The sequence below is a fragment of the Scylla paramamosain genome, chromosome 36 (genome assembly GCF_035594125.1).
Source record: "Scylla paramamosain isolate STU-SP2022 chromosome 36, ASM3559412v1, whole genome shotgun sequence".
Taxonomy (NCBI): Eukaryota; Metazoa; Arthropoda; class Malacostraca; order Decapoda; family Portunidae; genus Scylla; species Scylla paramamosain.
Window position 1 is genome coordinate 6,054,408 of NC_087186.1, and position 17,684 is coordinate 6,072,091.

The 17,684-nt window shown below is 41.9% G+C and overlaps 1 protein-coding gene across 13 annotated transcripts in view; it reads left to right on the forward strand.

Annotated features, from left to right (window-relative positions):
- The window catches only part of LOC135090744 (nitric oxide synthase-like protein), a 158,033-nt gene that overhangs the window by 118,185 nt on the left and 22,164 nt on the right, over window positions 1-17,684 (forward strand). For all 13 annotated transcript variants that reach the window (XM_063987770.1, XM_063987765.1, XM_063987768.1 and 10 more), the window contains exon 5: window positions 15,710-15,872. In XM_063987770.1, coding sequence (XP_063843840.1) covers window positions 15,710-15,872 — 163 coding nt within the window. The remainder of the gene's footprint in view (window positions 1-15,709; window positions 15,873-17,684) is intronic.

A 17,684-nucleotide genomic window follows, 5' to 3' on the forward strand; every position in this document is an offset into this window, starting at 1 on the left:
CCTAAGGCCACGTCGTCAATTACTGAATCTTTCCAATTACTCTATTTAATTGGTGAATAGGTCTGAATAGGTCATAAGCTGCTCAGGCAAATGGGTGAACCTACAGGTAATTAAACTGCTGCCTTGATAGATAATTGACTGAGTTACTTGAGTCACTAACTTAGTAACTCACTCACTCATTCACTCCTCAGTAGGTTTTCTTATTCTCTTGGTCACTCACTCATTAGCTCGTCGTACTCATTATTCAGTTATTTACTCGTCCATTCCTTCACTCACTCATTCACTCATTCACTCACTCACTCACTCACTCACTCACTCACTCACTCACTCACTCACTCACTCACTCACTGAATGAAAAAATGTGAACAGTTGTTATTGTTTAAATACTCTTTTTGTAACAAATATTTTACTTACATGTACGTTTATTATTATTATTATTATTATTATTATTATTATTATTATTATTATTATTATTTTATTATTATTATTATCACTTGCACAAAACTGATATCTATTTTATTTTGCCATTTATTTCTCTTTATTTTTACTTTTCCTTCGTCCTCGTCTCATTTCTTATTCCATCCTTCTCTCAATTCCACCTTCCCTCTCCCCCCTCTCCCACTCTCCTCTCCACTCACTCCCTCCCCTCTCCCTTTCCTTCCCGCCATCTCTCCTCTCTTCTACTACCCTCTCATCTATCCTTCCTTACCGCCAACCCTACCTCCCCGTGCCCCTCTCTCTCCCCCTCCCCCTCCCCCTCCTCCCCCTCCCGTCTCCCTCCCTGCCTTTCCTTTCCACTCTATAGATATGGGAACAGAATGATGTTATATATTTTACATATGGATGAAGGCGAACTAGGTTTGAAACGGGACAATTTCTGTGTTTACATACAGAGAAAGGAACCACCAGTATGTCTCTCTCTCTCTCTCTCTCTCTCTCTCTCTCTCTCTCTCTCTCTCTCTCTCTCTCTCTCTCTCTCTCTCTCTCTCTCTCTCTCTCTCTCTCTCTCTCTCTCTCTCTCTCTCTCTCTCTCTCGTATCTCATTCACCCAACTAAACTTCTATTTCCTCTTCACGCCCTCTTTCTCCTTTCTCTCTCTCTCTCTCTCTCTCTCTCTCTCTCTCTCTCTCTCTCTCTCTCTCTCTCTCTCTCTCTCTCTCTCTCTCTCTCTCTCTCTCTCTCTCTCTCTCTCTCTCTCTCTCTCTCTCTCTCTCTCTCTCTCTCTCTCTCTCTCGACCACAACTTACCCTCACTTCCTACCTTCTCTTTCTTACTGCCTCCTCCTCCTCCTCCTCCTCCTCCTCCTCCTCCTCCTCCTCCTCCTCCTCCAACCTGCATGGAAATCTGGATCGGAATTCGATTTGAGACATTTTAGACTGACGTGATTATCCATGCAACCTCCTCCTCCTCCTCCTCCTCCTCCTCCTCCTCCTCCTGTTACTTGTCTTATTCCTCTTCGTCTTCTATTTTTCTGCCTGTTATCTTTCTTGCGTCTTCGTCTTTATCATCGTCCTTTTCCGTCTTCCTCGTCTCCTCTTCCTCCTCCTCCTCCTTTTACTTGTCTTATTCCTCTTCGTCTTCTATTTTTTCTGCCTGTTATCCTTCTTTGCGTCTTCGTCTTTATCATCGTCCTTTTCCGTCTTCCTCGTCTCCTCTCCTCTTCCTTTTTTCCTTCCTTCCTCTTCCTCCTTCCTTCTATTATTCATAAGTCATTCCTGAATTAAGTTGAGAAAAATGGTTATGCGTAAATTAACAAAATTAAATGAGAGAGAGAGAGAGAGAGAGAGAGAGAGAGAGAGAGAGAGAGAGAGAGAGAGAGAGAGAGAGAGAGAGAGAGAGAGAGAGAGACTGTCTGTATGTGTCTCTACCCTCACTCCATCTTAATCATCCGCCCTCCTTCCTTCACCATCTTCTTCCAACCATCATACACCTTTCCCAGTCTTCTCCTCTCCCCCTTTCACTCCCCCTCCGTCTCTCCCCCCTCTAGTACTCTTCCCCGGGCGCGTGTAGGACATAATCAGGCGCGCCACACGGGGTGAAGGGGAGGAGGAAAAATGGGAGAAATACTTGTGTTGGTCCCTCTTTCCCTTTTGATCTGACGAAGCTGAGAGATTAGCCAACATAAGCACAGATAGCCAGACTGATGGATAGATGTGTGGGTACGTGGGTAGGTAGATGGTAGACGTGCGTAAAGTATAAATAAATTGATAAACTAGTTGAGAGAGATTTATAGACAGACACAGACGGTTAGATAGATGGATAGACAGGTAAATAGATATGTATAGGTAGACTGATAAAGAGGAAGCCGTCTACATCAAGATACGAAAATTGATGATGGGTAGATAGTGATGACTACATAAATAAATAAATAACGAATGAATAGTAGATTGACATACATACATACAAAGAGACAGACTGGCACGTAGGCAGATTGAGAGAGAGAGAGAGAGAGAGAGAGAGAGAGAGAGAGAGAGAGAGAGAGAGAGAGAGAGAGAGAGAGAGAGAGAGAGAGAGAGAGTCCACCCACATATTTAGACCTATAGAAATCTTTCTCATCATCGCTGCATTGTTTCCTAACCCTTCGTCACCCTTATCCCTCTCCTCTCCTCCCTCGCCTCTCACTCTTTATCCCCCTCCCTCTCTCTCTTCCCCCTCACACAGATGAGAGGGAACTTCGGAAGCCCCCTTTTGATCTGAAGAGACTCCATTATACGCTTCATTCCCCTGCTGTTTCCCTTTCCCATAGATTTTTCCCCCTCCTATTCGTCCTCCCGTCCTTAGCTGCCCCGAAGCGCACGAACACACGCACGTTTTAATATATTGACACATAAATAGTTAGATGGGAAGTGTGTGTGTGTGTGTGTGTGTGTGTGTGTGTGTGTGTGTTTGTTTTTGTGTGTTTATCTATCTATCTATCCGGGTCTTTTCTCTCTCTCTCTCTCTCTCTCTCTCTCTCTCTCTCTCTCTCTCTCTCTCTCTCTCTCTCTCTCTCTCTCTCTCTCTCTCTCTCTCTCTCTCTCTCTCTCTCTCTCTCTCTCAAAATTTTGGCATGTGTCTAACTTCTCCCATGATCTGCTCGTATGTATTCAAGAGGAACTTATCCATTCTCTCTCTCTCTCTCTCTCTCTCTCTCTCTCTCTCTCTCTCTCTCTCTCTCTCTCTCTCTCTCTCTCTCTCTCTCTCTCTCTCCGCTAATTTGCTTCCTCTTTGAGCGCCTTTTTAATGAATCTTATCCTGATTATCAATTTTATCGATGGTAATGTAAGAATTCTCTCTCTCTCTCTCTCTCTCTCTCTCTCTCTCTCTCTCTCTCTCTCTCTCTCTCTCTCTCTCTCTCTCTCTCTCTCTCTCTCTCTTGATTCTTCTTATTATTCTTCCCATTCATGTGGAGGAGAATGAGGATGAAGAGGAGGAGGAGGAGCAACGGTAAAAAGAGCAGTAAGAGGAGGAAGTGAGGGAGGCGGAGGAGGAGGAGGAGGAGGAGGAGGAGGAGGAGGAGGAGGAGGAGGAGGAGAAAGAGAAGGGGAAGGAGGACGAAGTTAATATGTAAATCAGGAAGAGGGAATTTTAAGAATGAGAAAACCGACATGTTAGATAATTAGGTTGAGAGAGAGAGAGAGAGAGAGAGAGAGAGAGAGAGAGAGAGAGAGAGAGAGAGAGAGAGAGAGAGAGAGAGAGAGAGAGAGAGAGAGAGAGAGAGAGAGAGAGAGAGAGAGAGAGAGAGAGAGAGGTGTTCTCTTGAATATAATGTACTACGTATCTTAATGAAATTACTTACTTGTCTCTCTTAAATGTTTGTAATAATTCTTCGCTCATTGTAGATTATTTAGAGATTAAAAACACCACATTGAGCTGGAGGAAGAGTGAACTAAACACTGAATACCATAGGAAAGCGGCATTTGTCTTCTTCTCGACACAAAAGTTGATATAAGAAACCTTTATAAACATCTCTAACAAAGAGAGGCATTAGGAAGAATAGATTTTTCAATTTCTAGCCAGTGTAATGTTTAGAGGTGAAAGTAAAACAAGAAGAAATGTCCCGGTAGTTAAGGAAGCACATGTGAAATAGCACTGAAAGGGTTAATTAAAGGGTTTGACGTCAGATTGAATGTAGGTTGAATTTAAAAAGAGCATAGGAAAGTACTTGAGTCTAGAACTGAAAAGATTTAGCACCTCAGGATTAAACATGAAACAAAAGAACATAGAAAGAGGGTATTTGTGTCCAGAGGTTAAATGATTTTGAGCCAGATTGAAGCAAAGTTGAACATAAAAGATCACAGGAAAGTGGTGTTTGAGTCCAGTTTAAAAGATTGACGCCAGACTGAAGGAAAGTTGAAGGTAAAACAAATAGCAAGGGAAAGTACCAATGGAGTCCAGAGTTCAAAAGATATAAGAAACAAAACAATAACAAATAAAGCTCCCATTACCCTCTGCCGTCCCTCAGCCAGCCATCGTTATCCTCTTAAACACACCTCACACTTTTTTTTTTCACTTTAAATGTAAGAAAAACAAAACCACAACAGTAACAATAACAAGTAGGCCTCCCACCACTCTCTGCCTTCCCTCAGCCAGCCGTCAGTACCCTCCTAAAAACAATTCTCATTAATTATTTTCACAGATTAATATTTTCTCCCCAGTGAGGTTTCGTCTCCCTCCACTAGCCACACACACACACACACACACACACACACACACACACACACACTTAACACCATCACTTCAGCTGTTGTCGTCTCGTCTTAATAGCACGGAAGGCTCCAAGATTCCCTTTATCGTTGTCTCCTCCAGTACTCTTATTCTCTCCTCCACGCCTCTCCCTTGTCTCTCCCTCTCGTTTCCCTGCTCTCTCGTTCTCTCCTTTTCACCTTCCCTCATTTGTACCTGTTCTCCATTCCTCTCTGTCTCTCTCTTCTCTTTATTTACTTTCTCATATTATCTTACTCTCTCCCTCTCTTCCATCTTTTCTGTCTCTCCTCTTTTATTACTCTTTCCCTGTGCTATTTCATCTTTTTATTTACCCATCTCCCTCACTCCCATTTCATCTCTCCCTTTCTAATCTTCCAACCTTTCCTCTTTTCTCCCTTTTTCTTTCCTTTTTCTACTTGTCTTCCTACTTTTCCCTCTCTGTTTTTCGCATCCCACCCTCCCAAAAACATTCTCTCTCTCTCTCTCTCTCTCTCTCTCTCTCTCTCTCTCTCTCTCTCTCTCTCTCTCTCTCTCTCTCTCTCTCTCTCTCTCTCTCTCTCTCTCTCTCTCTCTCTCTCTCTCTCTCTCTCTCTCTCTCTCTCTCTCTCTCTCTCTCTCTCTCTCTCTCTCTCTCTCTCTCTCTCTCTCTCTCTCTCTCTCTCTCTCTCTCTCTCTCTCTCTCTCTCTCTCTCTCTCTCTCTCTCTCTCTCTCTCTCTCTCTCTCTCTCTCTCTCTCTCTCTCTCTCTCTCTCTCTCTCTCTCTCTCTCTCTCTCTCTCTCTCTCTCTCTCTCTCTCTCTCTCTCTCTCTCTCTCTCTCTCTCTCTCTCTCTCTCTCTCTCTCTCTCTCTCTCTCTCTCTCTCTCTCTCTCTCTCTCTCTCTCTCTCTCTCTCTCTCTCTCTCTCTCTCTCTCTCTCTCTCTCTCTCTCTCTCTCACCTATGCCTTTCCCAACCCTTACCTATCCTTCCTCAACCTTCCCCCTAGCCTTCCTTCACTCGCCCCTTCCTGTCCCGTCTCCCAGCAAACCCAGACACGCATACCAAACGCGATTAGTAGAAGGTTACTGGGGGTTTAAAAATACGAAAAAAAAGTTGCTCATTAAGTGAACCCGGAGCCTCGTGTTCTGCTGTAAAGAGACACGGGTAATGAAGGGGAACGTGTAGGTGTAGAGGGCTTTGCTGTTTGTTGATGGGTAGGGTATACAAGTGTAGTTCTGTAGGTGTTGAGTGATGAAGGTACTGGTGATTTAATAAGTAGAGGTAAATTGGCAGGTGTTTGTGTGACCTTTTTATTTATTTATTTTTTTTTTTTTTTTTTTTTTTATCTATTTATTTTATTTATTTTTTTTTTTTCAGTGGGTCATATTTTCAGTGGGTCTTTTCTTCAGTGGGGTCTTTAATCCAGCTGGTCTTTTTTCAGTGTATCTTTAGTGGGTCTCTTTCTCAGTAGGCCTATTTTCTGACTTGTTGCCCTTGGTGAGATCCTCTTAAGTAAAAAAAAAAAAAAAAAAGTGGTTAAAAATGAGTGTAGTGTAGACGATTACAAGTTAACAGGTGTAGGAGTGATGTCAATTAATATGGGTGTAGATAGTTGAGGTTATGTTAGGTGGAGTGGAGTGGGAGAGTATGAGAGGCGCTGGTATAGAGAGGGAAGCCGGTGTGAATGTTACAGCGGAGAGGGAATCTGGTGGGAGTATTATAGTGGATTAGAGATGATGGGAGGGAGTGTTAGGGTGAAGTAGCAAGGTCACAGAGTATTACAGTTGGGGAGGAGGGAGGAAGAGATTCGGGGGAGCTCAAGTGTTCAGGAGGAAGATTATGCAGAGAAAAGTTGGGGGCGGGAGTAAAATTCATGTAAGTATGTTGGTATGGCTGGCAGAAGGAGGAGGAGGAGGAGGAAATAGAAGGTTGAGTTGAGAGTGTGTGTGTGTGTGTGTGTGTGTGTGTGTGTGTGTGTTTCTCGGTAAGTTTTAGCGGTGAATAGCAAATTATGAGAAACGTGACTAATTGGCTCTCTCTCTCTCTCTCTCTCTCTCTCTCTCTCTCTCTCTCTCTCTCTCTCTCTCTCTCTCTCTCTCTCTCTCTCTCTCTCTCTCTCTCTCTCTCTCTCTCTCTCTCACGCACAAAGAGAAGAGGAAAAGAAAGAGAATTCGCCGAAACACACACACACACACACACACACACACACACACACACACACACACACACACACACACACACACACACACACACACACACACACACACACACACACACACACACACACACACACGTTACACCATGTCCGTCTCCCGTCCTGTTTGGAATACTTGAATAAAAAAGCAAAAATCGGAATTCGGATGAAGTGGATTTGGTGTGGCGTCCTCGGGTACGGTGCTCGCCTGCCACTCCACCGCACCAGGGTTCGTTTCCCGCAGCTACACGGGTTGAAAATGTTTCCTCCTTCATAAACTTGTTGGTAAAGTTCCGTAATGTACGTTAATGTGTACGGTTGTAGCGAAGTGCGTACGATAGCTGTGAAATTTGGTGGAGATGATGTTGATTTGAAGTAAAAGGAAAGTGAATGATATTTGAAGGAAAATGGATGAAAAGAGAAAATGATAACTCGTTTTGTCGTTTATATGTATTTGTGTAGTAAGATACCTGCGATTTCTAGCAAAAAAATATGATTAAGATGGTAGTAATAAGAGGTACGAAAGAAACGAGAAAATTGTTCTACGTAATACACATTTTACTTAAAGGAAATTTTTTTTTTATATATTCTTCATCGCTACGTAGATTAGAATAAAATAAGAAGGCAATACAACCATGCGATAAAAAGGGAAAACGAGGTAAAAAAAAAAAAATAAGACAATACAACCATGAGATAAAAAGAGAAAACGAGATAAAAAAAAAAAATAAGACAATACAACCATAAAATAAAAAGGGAAAACGAGATAAAAAGAAAATAAGACCATACAACCATGAGATAAAAAGGGAAAAAACGAGATAAAAAAAGATAAGACAATACAACCATAAAATAAAAAGGAAAAACACGAGATAAAAAAAATAACAAGACAATACAACCATTAGATAAATAGAGAAAACGAGATAAAAAAAAAAACAAGACAATACAACCATGAGATAAAAAGGGAAAACATGAGATAAAAAAGATAATTGACAATACTTTTACATGAATGACCGTGTACTTGCTAAAATCCTCCACAGCAAAAGCATAACAAAAATAAAGACGATGTGAGATAAAAAAAAATAAACATGAAATAAAATGCTGGAAAAAAAAAAAAAATGCGCACATATGAAGCAAACATTTTCACTTTACCTTCGTGTTGTGGCCAAGATTCCCTTCAGATTACGAGAAGATGCAAGCTCATAACATAGTGCTCAAATGGGCGTGGCGGAGAGGCTGCCGTGACCTCCCGCACTCCGCCCACCCCCAATGAGTGTAAACATGCCCGCGGTGTTGTTGTGGGCGCGTGATGGGCGGGAGTGAGGCATCCGGCGGCCATACTGCTGCCCTCAACGACCCTGGTGAGGAGCAGCCAATCCCAGCGTGTATCGGTAACGCTGCACGTGTGAGGCTGGGGAGTGTTGCGTGTGTTGCGTGAGGACTTGCTGGCGTAGTGTGTGTGTGTGTGTGTGTGTGTGTGTGTGTGTGTGTGTGAGTGCGCGCGCAACTGGTTTAAGAGCTTTTATATGGACCATTATTATATGATTGTGAAGTTTTACATTTTTATATCACATTATTATTAGGTGATGCACTTCGTTTCCTGCCGTTTCACTGCGGTATGCTCTGGTTCACAACACTCAAAGCAATGTATGGAGTCTTTACAAGCATCGACAAGAAAGAAAAGGCATAAAAAGAATATTTTGTAATTTCTAGCCAGTAGAGTGTTTGCAGGAGGCTGTAGGACAAGAAAACAAATGTCACAGAGTGGTTAGTGATTAAAGAAAGACGTGCCAAATACGAATGAAAGGGTTGAAATGGAAATGATTATCAATAGTGTGTGTGTGTGTGTGTGTGTGTGTGTGTGTGTGTGTGTGTGTATGTGTGTTCTTTTTCTGTTTATATTCACATTCAGAGCACTGCTACAAATTGCTCACAAAGACTAAAAGGAAATAATAGGTTAACCTTTTATCTTCTAAGCGTGAGGGACTTGTCTGCGTTGAGTGTGTGTGTAATCTTGTGTTCCTTCGCTTACATTCACAGTACGACTAGAAATTGCTCACATGGACAGAAAAAGAGAGAATAGAAGATTAATTTTGTTTATTTCAAGCTGCAGAACTATTTAAGCGAGTATTGTGTTGCGTGAGGGGTTAGTGGCGATGAGTGTGAGCGTGATCTCGTGTTCGTTCCTCGCTTACATTCACAGCATGGTTGAAAATTATTTATATAAACGAAAAAGATAGAGTAGATTAGCGAAACAGTGAAAGTTACCCTTTAAGTAACTCACGATGGCTCTCCTTCATTTTTCTTTCCTCTAAGTTACAAAACTATTTTAAAGATGCGCATGAAAATCAGCTCTTAAAAAAAGTAGTAGGTAGGTGTTTATCTGAATTCTCTAGGAGTAAAAGAGTTAAGGCTGTGCGGGATGCGTGACTTCGTGACGGCGTGTGGGTGTGTGCCTCACTGCTCTGAAGACTTGGAGGGAGTGCGTGTCTGGCTGTACTGAAGAAGGTATGGGTATGGAGACGTGTGTGTCAGTCCGCTGGGATGGTATGGAGGACGTGTGCCTGTAATCGTGTCCCTGGTCCACACAACGTCTCGGCTCCACGCACCCGTACACGCCTCCACGCACATCACAGGCATCGCGGCGTAGACTTAGGGGATGATTAACACGCAAACTTGAGTACGTAGTGACGCGCAGACCATCTGATAGGGTGGCAGGGTGGCTGGATATCCCACGGCAGGGTGAAGGAGGCAGGCACGCGTTTCGCCTCCAATACCCTGAACCTCTGTTTTAAATCTGAGTCTTGTCAGAATTCAATCGTGTTTTGGAAGAAATGCCGTTTTTCCGATGTTTTCAAGTGGCGTTCGGTGTGGCGGAGAGGCGGGGCTACGGCAGTGTGGGTTCGGGGAGCGTTTGGGGGGGGTGAGGTGGGAGGGGTAAAGTTGCGTTCCCTGACTCAGCCGTGATACGTGGGCGCTTGCCTTAATGGCGCGGCTGAGGCTTGGGCTGAGGCTCCAGTGCCCTCAAGGGAATATAACAAATGAATGCAAACAGCCAGGCAGAGGCGCCCCGCTCTAATCTCAGTGGCGGTGGACGTAACGTGATTGTGTGAACGTGGCTGCCGCGGTTTGTGTTCCTGCGTGGTGATGCTTGCTGACCCGCGACCTTCCGTCTTGACACAAGCCGTCTGGCGGGGGTGGGTGGATGGCTGTGGATGGAGGGTGGGTGCTGCACTTCACCGCACTGGCCGGCTGTCTGATCCACACACCGCTGAAAACTTTCGAACGTTAATGAAGCGGAAGTTAACTGATGCTGACATATGAGGCTGGCCCACGCGTGCCGCCGTCTGCCACCTCCACGGGTCTGCCACGCGGGCTTTTACGTCAAGAATGGCACCGAGAACACGACCTGGGCTGCGCCTGGCAGGTGTTGTGTGGCTGAGAATCGAGTGACCTCTTACGACCTCCCGCTGCTGCGTGTTCCTTCACTCTTAACCCTCTCAGTACCTCGGCATTTCATTGTGTTCCAGATGTCAGTAGAATATTTTGTCAAGTTAAGGATGTTTTCGATTTCAATGAGTACTAAATCATGGTTACTCATCCTGCACAACTATATTTTACTCTTTTATAAGTAACTAATACGTGATTTGATGAAGTTTGGAAGCTGTCTTTAGCATTCAGTGAGGTAATGGTTTTGGAAACCCCTTGAAACTTACGGACAGTCGGCAAATCTTAAGGATATTTCAGAGTAAACAGTAAGGTATTTCAGAGTAAACAGTAAGGAAAAAAAGCTTAACACAGTGGAGATGAGTAATCCACTTGTAATGTTGAAACCAATACATTTAGCCAAAGAAGTCATGCCACATACGAAATACTTAGGAAAAAAAAAAACTCCTATCAGACAACTACCTCCAGCTGTTCATATTCTTGATATGATGTGAGACTTGCCCTCTGTGGCATCACTTCTTTGGGCCAAGGGCGTAACAAGGAGAAACGGAAGCTGCAGATGAGACGCAGAGGGAGGAAGGAAGAGCGGGGAGGTACAGGGAGTCAGGGGAGGGGAGAAACTTTTAACAGGAGGGAAAAAATATCTAAGAGGAATTAAATAGTTCAAGACAGGAAGGGCAGAAATTTCCTTGACGGCCACGGGAGGTAAGAAGGGAGTAAAGGAGAAGTGGAAAAGTAAGACATTAAGGAAAGAGTAATGAGAGAAGAGGGAAGGGAAGGACAAGATGAACGCTGATGAAGGAAATTCGCAATAATTCCCATAAAAAAACGTAAACTAGGATGAAAATGTGCGAGGTGAAGAGAAGAATAAGACGTAAATTAGGGAAAGATGAAGAGGAGAGAAGTGCGAAATAAGGAAAAAGGAAGAGAATGAAGATAGAAAGTGACATATTAAATTGAAAAGTTATATAAAGTTAACGGTAAGAAATTGAAGAAGTTAAGAAGTCGTCTTTAAAACAGAAATTGGGAGACACAGGTGGCTAAGGATATTAAAGAGAGAAGAGGAAGATAGAAAGACTTGAAACTGAAAGAAGAACGGCAACTTAGAAAAATATTGAAGATGACACAGGATAAAAATAACAAACTGAAACAGACATATGATAAATACCAAAGGACAGATAAGAAAGACACGAGGAAATAGGAAAATACGAAATGGAATGGAGAGCAAGAATTAAGGAATATTGAAGATAACCCGGATGAAAGACAAAGTAAAAAGAACACCAATAATAAGATTTTAGATAAATGCAAAAAGGATAGACGCTCAAGGCACAAGGAAACAGGAAGACATGGAATGGAACGGAGAAGAAGAGTTAAGAAATATTGAAGATAAATAGGAATAACAACAAGACGAAGATTTTAGATAAATATGAGAAGGATACATGATAAAGACGAGGAAATAGGAAGACATGAAGTGTAACGGAAAATAAGAACTAAAGAATAATGAAGTAGATAAACAAATAAGACGATGATAATAACAAGAAATCAAGACAGACAAATTAAAAGAGGCAATGAACGAAGATGATACGGATTGATGAGAAACAGGAAGACGCGAAACTGAATGAAAGATTAAAATTTGGAATATTGAAGATGACACAGGTAATAATAATAATAAAAAAAAGAGAAAAACAAGAAGGCAAACTCAAACAAAACAAAATATTGAAGGAGAGAGATGCATGAGAAGGTGAAAAACACAAGGAAATAGAAATAACATGCAAGTAAACGAAGAACGAGAATTTAGAGAATAATGAAGATAATACAGAAAAAAGACAAAATATAATAATGAAATAACAAGAAAGCAAGACAAAGAATAACTTACTTATATACTTAAGAAAAAAGACAGGAGGAAACAGAAGAACGAAAATTAACATCACGAAAAGAAAAATAGAAAAATGAAGATAGCTAGATAAAGATTAACAGAATGAGAAATAGTAAAAATACGAACAAAGGAATAAAGTAAACTAATAAATAGAACAGATAAAAACTAAACAATAAGAAATTATAAGGAAAACGAACAAAGGAAAAAAGTAAGCAAATAAACGAAGAGGAATAAAGGAAACGCATAAATAAATACAAAATAAATAAATAAAATAGAAACAAAGAAATCGAACGCACACATAACTGAACCGAGAGAAAACGGAAGGAGGAATATAGGAATATAGGGAAATCTGGAGAAAACGGAAGGAGGTTAGAGGGAAAACTGGGGCGCAAATTTCTCACAAAGAAAACGGTCATCGGGTAAGGCCTCCTATGCTGGTGTTTATGGGGCCATTACACCTTACTTGCGCCCCCATAGATTACCTGCGTCTGGGTGGGAAGTGAGGGAAGGGAAGGGAAGGGAAGAAGGAAGCTGCCGCCACCACTTAGCCTGTACTTAACACGAGAGGGGTAAGGTAAGGAAGATGTGGTGTATTAGGTTATTAGTATAAAGGAAGATGTTTTTAAAGGTGATGTATTTGGTGTTTTTAATATGTTAGATACACGTTACTGCATTCGAGTAGTGAAGAACATGGGAGGGTAAGGTATTAAAAGGTGGTGGTGTATTGTTATTACGGAGGATGGTTTTCAAAGTGATGGTACATGTCAGCAGATGCACGTTACTGTATCTCAACGGTCAAATAGTAACTTATAGGGGAAGGGAGGTAGATGAATGGATGGATAGATGGTTAGATGGTTAGTTAAATGGATTGATGAATGATATTGTAAACTCCAGCAATATTAGCATCAGAAAAATGTCAGAAGAATTATCGCACAGCCATTAGAAGGCAAGAAAAGTGTCGTGGATACAAGAAAGGAATACCAAGGAAGAACAAACAGCCGGAGAGAGAGAAATTCAAAGGGAAGGTAGAGGATTATGGAAATAACCCTAACTTACTAATTTCGTAACGCTATTTATTTTTGAGCAAAATATGATGCCTTTTCAAATTGTGACCTACTCTGTGAAAATATCAGCGGTCAAGTTACTAATTAAATAAATAATCAATCGTAACCTAACCTAACCCTCGGATGGAAACGCTTATGTCACGTCAGTGCTATGCAAAAAATAAATAAATAAATAAATAAAAATGGATAAATAAGTGCCGAATGCAAGTGGTAAAATTTTAAATGAAAACTTATGAAACAAAGAGAGATTGGAAACGCTTTTTACCGGATCCAAATCGGTCATTCTGCACGGCGAATCTTGTTTTTATTTCTGTAAACTTTGGTTTTCAGACGTCCTTTTTTTCCTCCGTGTCTGATTTCTTTTTTCTTTTTTTGGTTTTGTTTCCCCTTTGAATTTCTTTCCCCGCTACTCGATTTCTATAAGCCGATCTAAAGACACAACTCTCATCCACGAAGCCGATTTCCCTTTCCGATCCGATATTTCCACTTTAAGGTGAACATCAATCTCTCTCTCTCTCTCTCTCTCTCTCTCTCTCTCTCTCTCTCTCTCTCTCTCTCTCTCTCTCTCTCTCTCTCTCTCTGGTGACTCTATTCCTCCCACTCTCAGAATTCTTTCGAGTCGTCTCCCGCAGCGGTCTGGAAATCTTCACCAGGCACAAAAACAAGAGACAGTCGACACTTTCGTGGGTTCGAATCCGATTCCCGCCAAAAACGTGCTGCATTTTTCCCGCCGGCATTACACGCAGGGAGGAGATGCGAGGGTTTGTTTGCTTCAGTTCCTTGTCTCTATAATTTGTGAAGGAAATGAAAAGCAAGATGAAAAATATATACCATCTTGAAGGAAGAACCAATTATAATGGCTCTTGTCTGTTCATTCATGCGTCTGTTTCTCGGGTTATTTATTCAGCTATTCATCTGTGTGTGTGTGTGTGTGTGTGTGTGTGTGTATTGGTATTCAGAATTGTTGTGAAGAAGAAAATATCTAGAAATCACTTTATTAATTTACTTTTTTCCTCCGCGATTTCGTGTTTTCATTATTACTGTTATCGTTACGTTCCTGAAGAAGCTTAAAGGTTAAAGGGAACTAGTCTGGGATAAACTCGCTTCATAGCACAGGTCTCTCTTAACCTCTACTCCCTTGTTATTATTATTATTATTTCATTTATTGAGTTATTGTTATTTTATTTATTATTTATTTATTCGTACATTTATTTCATCTTTCATCATATTTTTATTATTTTATTTACGCGACCTTTCGGCCACGAGTTCAGTGCCTTACCACGGAGCTGCCTTCACCTGCATTTTTCGAAACGTTTCCTTCTATCATTACGTTTCCTTTACTTATTATTATTATTATTATTATTATTATTATTATTATTATTATTATTATTATTATCATCATCATCACTAACATCATCGCTATTTTTTTTTTTTCGAAAGCTTCCTTCAAGTATATTCTTTCTATTACATTAATTTTATTACCTATGCAATTCCGCTCAGACAACAGTGTGATTATATAAGATGTAAAAATTAAATGCATAATAACTTAGTGGTTTATCAGGTATTTTCATCGTGGAATATATATTTATTCAAGTATTTATTTAGGCAAGGAGGGGAGCCAGGTTTGTTTAGGTGCCTATCTATTATTAATGTATTCTTTTCTCGCCTCGCGCTGTGTTGTTCCTGCATAGCCACCCGTGGAGCGCCCTTTGTGGTGTTTGATCCTCAGTTACGCTCACACCAGGCACCTCTTCCCTCATTCTCTCACTCCTTTTCCTTTCCTCCTCCCTCCCTCTGTTTACCTGTGTTTCCTTCGTCTCTCCTCTCTCCTCTCTCTCTCTCTCTCTCTCTCTCTCTCTCTCTCTCTCTCTCTCTCTCTCTCTCTCTCTCTCTCTCTCTCTCTCTCTCTCTGTCTAGTTTATGTATCTTAGTCATGTTGTTTGCATTTTCATCATTATATAGATTGTCTTATGTTCTTTTCCTTGCTAAAATAGCCATCTTTCTTCAGTCTAAGTATTCCTCTTCCTTTCTACATTCCTCTTACATTCCTTCACTTCCTTATTGTACACTCTCCCTCTTCCCCTCCCCATCCTTCTCACACTCCACCGTGCATTCCCTCCCTCCTCACTCCCTTACCGTACACTCACCTCTCCTCTTCCTGCCTCTCACACTCCACCGCACACTTCTTTTCCTGCTCCACATTCCCTCGCCGTACATTAATCCTCCATTTATCCCTTGCACCTCCCTCTCGCACTCCACTATACACTCCACCACTTCTGTCCCTCGCTGTACAAAATCCCTCTTCTTAACCCCATCTCGCTCTCCTCTCGTAAGACTTCCACACGCATCCTCCCTTCCTCCTCCAACACGCATCCTCCCTTCCACTTCACTCTTAAGCCTTCCCTCCCACTACGTATCACCCTTGCACTTCTTCCTCTCGCTTTGACTAACGGTACACTCTCCCACGCAGGTACAACAGCGAACAGCACCGCCTCCGCTGGGAACACGTGTGCCGGGAGATGAACGAGAGAGGCACCTACGACCTCACGCAGACGGAGCTCGTGTACGGCGCCAAACTCGCCTGGAGGAACGCTCCGAGGTGTATTGGCCGCATCCAGTGGTCCAAACTGCAGGTATGACTGGTTGGGGAGCTGATGGGAGTGATGGGGGTCTTCAAAACTCTAGATATTGGGCGATGGGACGTGATGGAGGTTACTGGAGTGTTCACAACTGTAGATATTAAGTGAAGAGTGATGCGAATTACGGGAGTGGTTAAATTGCAGGTATTGATTGATAGGGTGTTTTTTTTCGGTGATGGGAGGTGATGGGAGGGGTTCAAAGTTCCAAGTAATGGGTGATGGGAGTTAGGAATGGTCCAGACTGCAGGTAATGGATGATGGGGTGTTGACAGGATGATGGGAGGTGATGGGGTGTTCTGTATGAGCGATAGAAGTAATGTAGTGCTTGAAAAATGTGCCTAAATGTACCAGTGACGGGATTGATGGGGTATTCCAGAGAGGGAGAGAAGGGGGGAGAATTTAGCATTAGTGTAGGTGGGAAGGAAAGAAAACCAGAGAGAAGGAGCGGGGAGGAGAGGAGACGAGTGTGGGTGAGAGGAATGAAGGTAAGGAGGGGAGAAAGATCTGTGCTTATGGAGAGAAATATTATGGGTATACCAGAGAGAGAGGGGGGGGGGAAGGGGTGAATTAGATTATGGAAGAGGGTAAGGGATGGGAGTGAAGATAGGAATGAGTATTAGGGGAAAGGAACCGTGAAGAAGAGGTAGCAAGAGAGGAAGACGGGGAGAGAGTGAAAGAGAAGGGAAGAGAGGACATAGAAGATCAGGAAGGAAGAATGAAAAAGAGAGATATTAAGGAAGAAAGGGCAAAAGAGAGGGAGGAAGGAAAAAAAGAGGGAAGATGAAGAGATAGGAAAGAGGAAGAGACAAAAAAAGGAAAGAAAGGAAGAAGGCAAAAGAAAAAAGGAAGAAAAAGGAAAGGGAAAGAGGGAGGGAGAAGAAAATTGGAGGAGGAAAGGAAGGAGGCAAGAGAAAGAAAGGAAGGGAGAAGAAAAGGAAAGAAAGGGAGGTAAATGAGGAGTAAAAAAAAAAAGGAGGAAGAAATAAAGAAAAGAGAGGGAGTCAGATGAGAAAAGGAAGGAGACGAGAAGGGAAGAAAAAAAAGCGGAAAAGTCACAGGAAGGGAAGAGAGGGCCAAAGGAAAAGAAGTAAAAGTGAAGCATGGAAGAGAGAGAGAGAGAGAGAGAGAGAGAGAGAGAGAGAGAGAGAGAGAGAGAGAGAGAGAGAGAGAGAGAGAGAATAATTATCTTTTTCTGCAAGTGTTACTAGTGTTTCAGGATGACATTTACATTACATAGAATTACCAAGAAAACAATAAAGTGACCCCCTTAGCAAGCACGATAGAAAACGAGCATCAGTAAGAAGAAATATGAACAGGAAGTCAGGGGGAAGATACATTTTCATTCCTTATTTATCTTTGATATTTCTTGCGTTTCTCTCAGTTTTAAATCTAACATGAAAACATTAATTTCCACAAAACTTTCAGAATCGGTAATCAGGAAGAAACATAAGCAGGAAGCCACTGATGATACCTTTTATTCTATTTTTCTTCATTGTTTCCTGCGCTTTCCTCAGTTTTGAACGTAGCGTAGAGAGCATTAATCTCTGCACGCGGTCTGCCAGGAACACAGTAGCTGCTCCGTTGAAGAAAGGCGTCTTTTAGGAAATGCGCAGGAGATTCGTTGCACTTTGTCATTACAGGAAAAAGATATTAAGGGTGTGTGGATAGGTAGACAAGTAACTCATTATTATATGTAAGCTTTTTGGGGGGGAACTTAAACATAGAATATAAATGCAGATACAAAAAATAAATAAATAAATAAATAATGGAAAAGCGGACTAGTGAATACAATAAAGCCATGATGGA